General features: G+C 43.6%; 1 protein-coding gene across 1 annotated transcript in view; it reads right to left on the bottom strand.

Moving 5' to 3' along the window:
* Positions 1-11192, bottom strand: part of Kat2b (lysine acetyltransferase 2B) — a 105605-nt gene that overhangs the window by 5587 nt on the left and 88826 nt on the right. The window contains 7 exon segments of the mRNA XM_051153059.1: positions 1846-1930; positions 2024-2087; positions 2292-2328; positions 4249-4363; positions 7468-7539; positions 7541-7612; positions 8186-8296. Coding sequence (XP_051009016.1) covers positions 1846-1930; positions 2024-2087; positions 2292-2328; positions 4249-4363; positions 7468-7539; positions 7541-7612; positions 8186-8296 — 556 coding nt within the window.

Here is an 11192-nt window from a genome sequence, read left to right as displayed (position 1 = left end):
CAGCACACTGAAAACCTTATTTAACTTGAGGATTCTCAACTGATTTTTCCTGTTTCCACAGTACAAGTGAAGCACCTATTTTATAGTTTGTGGATTTGGAAAAAGATTAAATAAGAAATATACAGAAGATGGTAAAATGGTTTGACAGACAGAGATGAACCTGACAGCCTGAGTTTCACTCCACAAAGCTGTTATTTCTCCTTCACTTGTGTGCTGTGACACTTGACTACACACACACAACATACACACACACACCATGTACACACAAAAAATAGTTTTTAAAAGTTTGTTTTTTTAAGTAAATATGCATATGACATCCACAGTATGGGAAAAATTATTTACTAGAGCTTTTCCCTCTGGAAGTGTAGCCAAAAAGATGCTTAATCCCTCATTCTGTTACCTTCAAACTTTCTTTTTAAAAATAGTTTTACGTGGCCAAGCATGGTGGAATATACCCTTAATCCCAGCACTGGAAAGCTGAATCAGATGTATTTTCTCTAAGTTTAAGACCAGTCTGGTCTACATAGTGAGCTCCATGTCAGACAGGGTTACAAAGAGAGATCCTGACTTGAAAGAAAATGGAAGGAAGGAAGGGAGGGAGGGAGGGAGGGAGGGAGGGAGGGAGGGAGGGGAAAAAATAACCTTTATGCATATGGTGTGGTGCTTTGACTAAGAATGGCTTTCATTGGATTATATACTTGACTGCTCAGTCACTTGGAGTGGCGCTATTTGAAAGGATAGAAGGATTAGGAGATGTGGCCTTGTTGGAAGAAGAATCTCGTTGGGTGGCCTTTGAGGTTCTAAAGGCCCAGTCTTTCCCTGTGCCTGTGAATCCAGGTGTGGTGCTCTGCTTCTGCTCTAACGCCTGCCTGCATGTCACCTTGCTCGCTCCCACCATGACGATAATGGAGGGAATCTAACCCCTGCCTGCATGTCACCATGCTCCACCATGACGATAATGGAGGGAATCTAACCCCTGCCTGCATGTCACCATGCTCGCTCCCACCATGACGATAATGGAGGGAATCTAACCCCTGCCTGCATGTCACCATGCTCGCTCCCACCATGACGATAATGGAGGGAATCTAACCCCTGCCTGCATGTCACCATGCTCCGCCATGACGATAATGGAGGGAATCTAACCCCTGCCTGCATGTCACCATGCTCCACCATGACCACAATGGACGGACTCTACTCTAACCCCTGCCTGAATGTCACCATGCTCCCACCATGACAACAATGGATGAAATCTTGAAACTGTAAGCCAGCCCCAAGTTAAATGTGTTCTTTCTTAAGAATTCCCTTGATCATGGTATCTTTTCACAGCAATAGAACAGTGGCTAAGACATGGGTATTTTGCCTGCACGCATGTCTACGTGCACGCAATGCTTAAGAAAGTCAAAACCCTCCGGGACTGGAGTTTCAAACAGTTGTGAGCTACCACATGGGCTCTGTGAATTGAACGTGATGTTGAGCCATTTCTCCAACCCTCTATCTTGAACATTTCTTAAAAAATAAAAACCACTTTTGGCAGACTCAAGCCATGTACAACGAGAAAGTATAACCTGGTTTCTTTCCATCTGTAAGCATCCAAATAGCCGGTTTGTAATCCAGAACTGCCTACAGTAAGGTCCCTACCTACACTCCACAACCAGTGTGCTGAAAATGCACAGAATGTCCCTGGCTGACATCCCACTTCCCTGTGTGTCCCAACATCACTATGTGGACCCCACTCATGATACACTCATTACCACAGAGGGCAATGAAGTCCACCTTTGCCAACATCTGTCTCCCACACCACCATCCAGCTCTTTATCTATACTAAGAAAATTGTAATAGCATTACCCATGGGGAACCTTATAACTTCATAATATCCCGGAGCTTCTGTTCTCTTCACTGGTTCCATGAAGGGCCAAGCACTTTGATGGCTCTGGAGTGAAAGAAAATAAGTAAATAAGCAAACAAACAAACAAGGTGTCTCCCATGGAAATGCCAACGTGAGATGAAGGACAAACACACTCACTTTCACCTGCTGCAGGATGTTCTTGAGGGTGCTATAAAGCTGCTCGGGGTCTTTGGGCTCTTTACTTGAAAGAATAGAGAGCAAGGAGGGAGAATTAGTGTTCGTGTTCCGGGCCTTATCGGCACTCAGCTCAGCCTCACAGGTCCCAGCCTCGGAACTGAAGCCCACCAACTGCTGCATACCAGTTACATCGCCTGGCCCTTCTCCTCTACGTGCTGGAAGCGGGGGAAAGCACTTCCATTAACATCCTCTAGCCCAGCTTGCTTACCTTTTCTCTTTTCCACTTGGTTTCCAGCCTGTCTCTCCTATATGTCAACAAAATTAAACACTAAATGAGAACTGCTTTTGGGTCAAGCGAATAGCATACTTAGTACTTATCAGAAGCATCATACATGACAGTCACGTCTTAAGAAATGTCTCATTTGGGGAAACACGCTGAAATTAGTGGCATATACTTTCTTTCTCATACAGCTTACAACATAAAATGTTTTCCCAGACTGGAAGCCACATTGACATATTTTCTTCTCCGATTTGTTAATTTCCTGTGTAGTGCTGAGGACTGAAGCCAACACCTCACGCCACTACTGAGGCGAGGGCTCTAACTCTGAGGTTAGTGTCTGCCAAGGCAAGAATTTCATTCAACTCTTCAAGAGAAAGAAGAAAAGGGAGTGAAGAAATCGCCACTGCTCCGTTTGTAAACGTCAAGTCTAATGTTTTATTAGACACAACAAAGTGCTGCGATTATTTTTATTTCGGAACAATATTCTGCTCCCTGTTTTGTTTGCCCTAGCTCCTGCTTGCAGTGCATATATCTGGGTAACAGAGACATGGTGTCTGGGGAAGCTGCATTTTATTTCTTCCCTTATCCTTAAAAAAGCCACTTTACCTCTTCTTTGGCTTATCTTCCTAAGAAGCAGAGCTACAGAAACTAGGTGGTGTTAGCCCTGTGACATCAACTAATAATCTTTTTTTAGGTCCAAATAACTAAACATTTGACAAAAGAGGAAAAAGCAATAATTGGGAAACAAATAAAATAAAAACAGAATAATACCTGGCACCATTAGGCATTCAATAGTAGGGTAACTACTTAGCCATTAACAGCGGCAACACAGAGTGCTCCAGTGGCACAATCAGTTAGCGGGCGGTACTTATAAAACAGTGGCAACACAAGAGAGTGAAATCTGGAGCTCAGCATCAAGGGTGCTGAGACAGGCCAGGCGTGGTGGTGCACGCCTTTAATCCCAGCACTTGAGAGGCAGAGGCAGGTGAATCTCTGTGAGTTAGAGGCCAGCCTGGTCTACAGTGTGACTCCAGGACAGCCAAGGCTACACAGAGTAACCCTGGGGGTGGGGGAGGAGTGCTGAGACAGGGTAGGTGCAATAAAGCAGACATCCTGTCTCTTTCCTGGAGAATTGTAGTTTTGTGTTTCTGGTGGGGATGGGGGGGTGGGGTGGAGTAGGATAACTGAGTCATTATAAGAACTTAGGTTCAAACCAAGTGAGATTGACAAATGATAATTATTAGCTTCTAATCTACAAATCCCACTCACTTTGTATGGTCTAACCCACTACAGTTCATTTTTAGAGAACTAAAAAAAATTCCTAGGAAAGCTACTGTAAAGTAGAAACTTGAAACAACTGGCATGCCCTTTGTCACACTTGGAGAGCAGAGGAAAAGAGAAGTCAGGCAATGGCTTCATGCAGGGCACAGTGGTGCCAAGGCAGGTTGTCCACAGCAGGTCATATGGAGAGCAGAGTAGGCTACGTCCTGTTTTGACCTGCATGGTAATTTATACACCATTTGAAGACCAGTTCCTCCATTTGTAAATATTAAAACCCACAGTTTCCATGCTATTTAATCCATATTCCTGTTGCCAAGCATTGTGGGCAAGTGCCAGGCCCGAATAAATTATGGATATTAACTTTTTTACAGGTATGCTGTCTGGGTTGAGTTAGGAGGAAAAAGACATGAAAAAGACCTTATTACTGCCCTCCCCACCCCCAGGTAGTGTCTCACTCTAGCCTCGCTTAGCCTGAATCCTCCTAACTTAGTCCCCCAATGCTGGGATTACAGGCGAGCACCCCCACAACCAGCTTGCTGCCCACTTCAAAGACATCAAAATGGACAGGTGAAAGCTTTTTAAATGACTGCACTCTGCAAATCATTTCAAACATATCTCACACGAGCAATGGAAGGTTTTGTTTTTTAAAAGTGTCTATACATACTGATTCCAGGAATGTTTTCTATAGGAATCTGCCGAACTCCATCTTTGAAACATGAAAGTCCCGGGTAGACTTTTCGAATCTGCGCTTGTTTTCTTTCTATCAGCTTTTTAATGATCTGAAAGGCATGGGGTGAAGTGTCTTTAGTCAAAGAAGCCACACCACAAACCAAGGCAAGTCAGACACACTAAGGAGACCGTGCTCCTGATGCTGTTTGTATTTTCATAAGACCAAAGGGAGGGAAGACTGAATACAAAGAAGCAGGTACAATTAGACAGACGTGTTCTAGGACCAGTGACATGAATCAGCAGGTAAGGTGCACACACATCCCACACATATAAAATAAATGTTAAATAGCTCATAAAAGAAGTATTCTTTTATATCACACCCATATAGTAATATTCACACAACCTCTTGCCACTAAGAAATGGACCATCAAAGAGAAGGAAGGCGAGAGGCTGGATAGAGAGGTGAGCAGGGGCCCTCCAGGCCCAGTGTCTTGTAGCTTCACATGTGAACTGAGATGTAAAAAAATCATTCTCTCTGCAGCAGTCTACATTTATATAGATATATGTGTGTGCATGAGTGTATGTGTATATATATATGTATATATATATGCGTATGTATATGTGTGTGTGTGTGTGTATATAAATGCCTTTCTTCCTTACATGCTGCAAGGCCCCGGCTATTCTTGAGTCCATCATCTTCTATGTTGGACACTGACCTGGTCTTTCTCTGTGCCGCCCCAGGTCACACAGGTATCCTACACAAAGCTATCTCACACATGGGGTGGTAGAGATCTCACTCTCCACCTTCAGCTGATCCTGATCAAGTATGCATTCAGGGATTGGAAAAGCTCTCAATATATATAGCTAATTCACTGCTGCTATTATTCCGTGAACTTTCCACAAGTGGAGTCTGACATTGTAGAGTATTTCAGATTTTGGGTTTTCTCATTAAAGATGCTCAGTCAGTAAGTCAATGGGAATACTGAAGAAGGGAAGGGGGAAAAAAAAACAACCAGACTCTAAACATTCTGGATAAGAGATACTTAGCCTATCTCTACAAGGAAATAATTATTGTATTATGGTATGATTGCACCTCCCTTTCAATAATCTAGTTCAAAACACTGACTGTAAGCCTATGAGGGCACAACCACAGGTGGAGAATCTTCATCAACACACTCCTCCCCAGAGGCTCCGAGAACGGCACGGGAGAGAGGGCAGGAAGACCGTAAATGCAGCAGACGGGGAGGAATGTTTCAAAAGGACAGCTTCAGGACACTACCTAGCTGATGCACACACACATGAACTCACAGATGCTGCGGCTGTCTGCACACCGAGACCTAAAAATTGCATCATGGAGGAGGTTAAAAAACTCCAGATGACCCTTAGATGATAAGCAATGGAACTGATGGCATTAATAGGTTGTCAATGCCTCAATGGATGACCCCATGATTGCATGTACGTGGGCAGCGGTAATTGGACTTAGTGACTTGGCAGGAGCTGGGGGTATTTCTTAAGGTATAAAGTTAGGAGGCATATGGAAGATATATGAAGGTGATGCTGGAGGGAGGAAGGATGTGTGTGAGAAAAAACAAAAAAACAAAAAACTAGGTTAATATTCCAAACACTTGTCCATCCAATGGTATGTGTGAGAAACAACTAGAGACAAAGGAGGAGAGCTAAAAGAGAAAAGGGGGAGCCAAGAGGGAACAGAATAGAGGAGTGAGGGAGAAAGCCTTGCCTTGTAAAAAGTGAAATTTTAACTATCTGAAACATCTCTGTCCTTCCAGCTTTCCCCCTACGTAGTAAGAGCAAACAGATCATTCTCGGTGGGGAACCGTAAGACTTCCGGGGGACCCTAAGACTTCCGGGATGACTCTTAGTGGGTAGTAGAGGGTTACACAATGAGCAACTGACAGCTCGGTGCCGGTTGTCAACTGGTCAGCAGCCACCAAAGCACCAAAGAGCTGCCAAGTCTAGACCTGCTCGTTAGAGCCTAAAGAATAGTGAGGAAAGGCAGCTCTCCAGAAAGCAGGCCAGAGGCACCTCTTGTATTAAGGCATCCTTCCACAGCCCTTTTTTGGAACTCCCATATTGGGCAGACATCTTTGACCGTGCAACAAAAGGTATTTTGATTTTCTAACTTAAAATAAAATGTCTTTTGCTCCTCTGCAGCAGCACATGCCTGGCCTACTTTAAAATACTCAGTGAGTGACTGATGTCACTAGCCATTACATATGCTCGGGCCACATCTAGTAAGCAAAAGGACTGGGATTAAGGATATCAATAGAAAGCAGATGGGTTTAAGGCAGATGCTTTTCTTCAGTAGTTTGTCAGGGAAGAACACAGCAGATTAAGTAACAGAAGTAGTGGGTGAAGCTGATGTCACCCACATCCCAACTCCCAGGTCATGGTCCACACTATTCCAGAGGCCATTAACTTCTTAAACAGTGCTGGTGGATCTCTTTGATGCCATTCTGCCCTTTAAAAGGTATTAAATCCCTGTATACTCATATCTTGAGCCTTCGCTGATATTACTGCTCCTCGTTTGTCAGCATAAGGAATGCCATACCAATACAGATGACAAACCAGCTATTACCTGGAAAGATAAGACTTCAGAGCTCGCAGTGTAAAAGACAGTAACAGACACTAGAACAAATGTCTCTGCATAATAAATAGTTAACTCCAAGTAGGTGGGTCAGACTAACATTGTAGAAGTTCAAAGGCAGCCTGGAACAGAACCTGAAAAAAAATGTCACTTGCCTGAGTGACAGAGAATAGGGTAATGTGAGCCAGAAGGCTGAAGCATCAGCAATGGCCTTTGAGGATTTTGGGGGGGATAAAAAAAAAAAAAAAAAGATAAGACTGCAAAAGGAAGCTAGGCATGATGGCGCACGCCTGTAATCCTAGCACTCGGGAGGCAGAGGCAGATGGATTGATGTGAGTTTGAGGCCAGCCTGGTCTACAAAGGGAGTTCAGGACACCCAAGGCTACACAGAGAAACCCTGTCTCAAAAAACCAAAAAAGACTGCAAAGGGGCCAGACCTGCAAAAGGCCCTAATGAAGATAAGATGTCATGGTACTGAATATGTGTTATATTTTCACAATTTAGTACCCACACGCGCACACACACACAGACATAGGGGTGGGGAGGGAACCCAGGAAAATGCAGCCCACCCCAAGTCTGGCCTGGGCACAACAGGAGTCGGCATCTCACCTCCTTCTGCTTTTTAATGATGACAGAGAACTCTGTGTATGGGATCTGAGGGTTCAGTTCACATCCCATCAAAAGTGGCTCCTTCATAATCCTTGATATAGCCAACATATTTGGTTTTAGGTATTTTGATTTCTTTGGAGAAACCCTGCAAGGAAAATCAGTTTCACCCATCAGGATGCTGTCTGTATAATACCATCCAACTGGCTGCTAAGTGCTGGCTCAAGGCCAAGCCTGGTGCTAAGGATTAAGGGGAGCACTGCTCGGAGCAGCAGCCACCCAGAGAGACCCACAACAAACAAAACCATCACAAAAAAAAAAAAAAAAAAAAAAAAATCAAACAGTGCCAGCAGGAAGCAAAGTTAAATGTAAAAGTGTCTGGTGGTGGTGGTTGGGGGGGGGGGGGGGAGGGCAGGGTACATCCCACTAATCCAGCAGGAGGAATATAAATTCCAGAGTGAAATGACAACCCAGATCCTAGGACCAGACTCCTCTGCAGACTCTGTCAGAAATGAACATTCTCCAGAAAAATAAATCAATATCCCTTTAATTTTTAATGTTTTAAAAGAGCTTCAGATTTAGGGAGAGATCCTGTCTCGTCACAAAGCAATAAGGCAGAAAGATCTCTTGCTTTGGCCATCAAGGGTGCACAAATAGAACACCCGTGCACACACCCATGCACACACACAGACTGAGGGACCAGGCTTCCTTGAGAACCGACCTGCTTCTTGAAGTAGCCGATGGCATACTCATCTGCATAGGTGAGGAAGTTCAGGATGTCGTGCTTTATGTGGTATTCTTTGAGATGGTTCATCAGGTGTGTTCCATAGCCCTGGGAGAAGCAAAGATACTCAAGAAAAGAAATTCCTGAAAACAGGACAGGAAATGATAACATATAGGAGTTTGTAGCTTTGAAGAGTTTACCAACCAGGGTCTTCCTCGGAGGAACTATCTATCATGGCAACAAGCCTTTCTTGCATGTCTGAATCAATACATTCAAAATCTGTGCTCCAAGACAAAAATGATCACTTGAAAAATACTAGTCGCGACTTTCACACCAACTCTGGTGCCCCATATTTGACCACGTCCCCTGGATGGGGAGGCCTGGTGGCACTCAGAGGAAGGACTTGATACCCTATGAACATATACAGGGGGAGGAGGTCCCCCTCAGTCACAGTCATAGGGGAGGGGAGTAAGGGGAAATGGGAGGGAGGGAGGAATGGGAGGATACAAGGGATGAGTTAGCAATGGAGATGTAATATGAATAAATTAATAAAATATATTTTAAAAAGAAAAAGAAAATACTAGTCCCTTGCTCTTTGAAAAGACTCCAAACTTAATCCTAAAATTCCCCCTTGCTGATGCCAGAAGCTTTTCGAGTGAATGCTGATGGTGAGTTTAATCTTGAAAGTATTTGAGAAGCTGAGATGAAAGGAGGCAGGCAGACGAATGGTGTTGGTCCTCATTAGCATATCCCAGGGATGTAACCAGAGCCACGCAGATCTTCACTGGGCACTGTGTGTACTGATCTAAGCATTTACCTGTCCCAGGCAACAACAACCCTTCTAGCAACTGCATCACAGACAGACACGGGACTTCCAGCTTGGTTTATCAGACCAAGAAAAACCTGAGAAACCCAGAATCTGAGTCAGGGAGGAAAAAAAAAAAAAAAGACAGTGGAAACAAAAACTGTGAACAACGTCGAATAAATGAATGGTTTAATATAGGAAAACAGGCCCAGTGTTCTGGTGTGCATCTGTAAAGTTAGCATTCAAAATGCTGAGGTAGGAGGATTTATATTTGGTATATAGTCTTGTGTTATATACCAAAACCCTGTCTTAAAAAGAAATTAAAAATGAGAGTTGGTGTAAGGGTTTATACAAATATATGAAATTCTCAAAGAATTAATAAGATCATGTTCTTAAAATTAAAAAATTAGTTTAAGTGAAAACTGATAGCCAGGTGGTGTTGGCACATGCCTTTAATCTCAGCACTCAAGAGGCAGAGGCAGGTGGGTCTCTCTGAGTTCAAGTTCAGCCTGGTCTACAGAGTGAGTTCCAGGACAGCCAGGGCTACACAGAGAAACCCTGGCTAGAAAAACAAAAATGATCAACAAACAACAAAACCTGAGTAGTTTAAAGGGGGAAAATGCCAAGTGTTAGCTTTTTTCAATGACATGCAAAGCTCAGGAAAGACTAAGGAATTTAGAGTGAGTGTTTCAGAACCTAAAAAAAAAAAAAAAAGAGGAAGGAAGGAGGGAAGGGGAAAAAGCAGGATTCAGGGCATCCAGAGGCCAATATCCTCACACAAGATTGTCTACTGCATGGACACCACTTCCCAGAATCACAGCACAGACCACAGGATCTGACCCTCACTCCTGTTCACCTCTACTTCTCACCTCTCAAACCAAGCAGTATCTTTGTGTGGCATGAGTTGGGGACTCCTTAGCAATATAAGCACTTTTTCAAGACTTTCTCCAATATGCCTTGCTGCTGCTATCAGGTGGGGAGCTCAGTCCAATAAAAGTCTCCCTTTTTTAGGAAGGACGTTTTCCTACATGTACCATAAACCAAGACACTATGAGCCTGAATATGACGTGAATAGAAAAACAAGTAAAACACTCTCTGCCCTGGAAGAATTCATAGAGACATAGGGAAGAGAAAAACAAAAACAAAAAACACAGAACTACAGTATGGACCTGCACTGTTCAATATGACAGCTTACCAGTGCCAATTAGACTGTGCTAGAAGCATAAAATGTCCATCAGCAAAAATACAAAAATACATTTTATGCTTCCTTTGTGTTGACATGGCATATGTTGGACATATTGGGTTAAATACAAAGCATAAACATTTTAACTCTACTTGTCTCTTTTTCCTTTGCAATATGACTACTAGAACTCTTTATTTATTCATTTATTTATTAGGTCTTTGGGGGACAGGATAGCCTGGAACTCACAGAGAGTCACCTGCCTCTGCCCCCCTCTGATGGCATCAAGTCATGTGCCACCACACCTGACTTAGAAAAGGAAGCATATTTGAAACTCATATTTCTATTGGCAGCATGGATTCAGAACAATGCACGTGTAACGTGTAAAAGGAGAAGAGTTAGAAAGTATTAAGTCGGGCATTTAAAAAGAGTTTGTCAAGCGGCTGAGATGGCTCAGCAGTTAAGAGCACGGGTTGCTCTTCCAGAGGACCTGTGTTCAATTCCCAATACACACACAGAAGCAGAAAACTCAAGATTGCTTCAGGATGACCAAGAATGAAGAAAGGATGGACACAGACACACACAGACACACAGACACACACACACACAGAGAGACACACGTCGAGGTCTGCATGATCCAATAGAAACCACAGCGTCCTCGCCCCACCCCAGGTTTATCACACCCCAGCAGCTCAGCACGTTTATTATATAGAGTTGAAGACGGACGAAGCTGAGGTTGGTGCATGCAACTGAAACAGGGAACTGGATTCAGCTTGTCTCAGAAGGAGCAGTGTCTGTAGAAGGAACAGTCCTCATGTTGTAAATATTAGCCGTAAAATTATTTTCACTGCTACTTCATAACTGCAATTTTGCTACTGTTATGAACCATAATGTAAATGTCTGTTTTCTGGGGGTCGTAGGTAACCCCTGGGACAGGCTGGTTTGACAACTCCCCCCCCCCCCCAAGGGGTCATGATCCACAGGTTTAGAACCACTGTATTAAGAGAAGAAAACTAGGG

This window comes from Acomys russatus, chromosome 11 (genome assembly GCF_903995435.1).
Source record: "Acomys russatus chromosome 11, mAcoRus1.1, whole genome shotgun sequence".
Classification (NCBI taxonomy): domain Eukaryota; kingdom Metazoa; phylum Chordata; class Mammalia; order Rodentia; family Muridae; genus Acomys; species Acomys russatus.
Note: the sequence above shows the minus strand (reverse complement) of the source record. Positions and strands in the feature narration are given on the sequence as shown.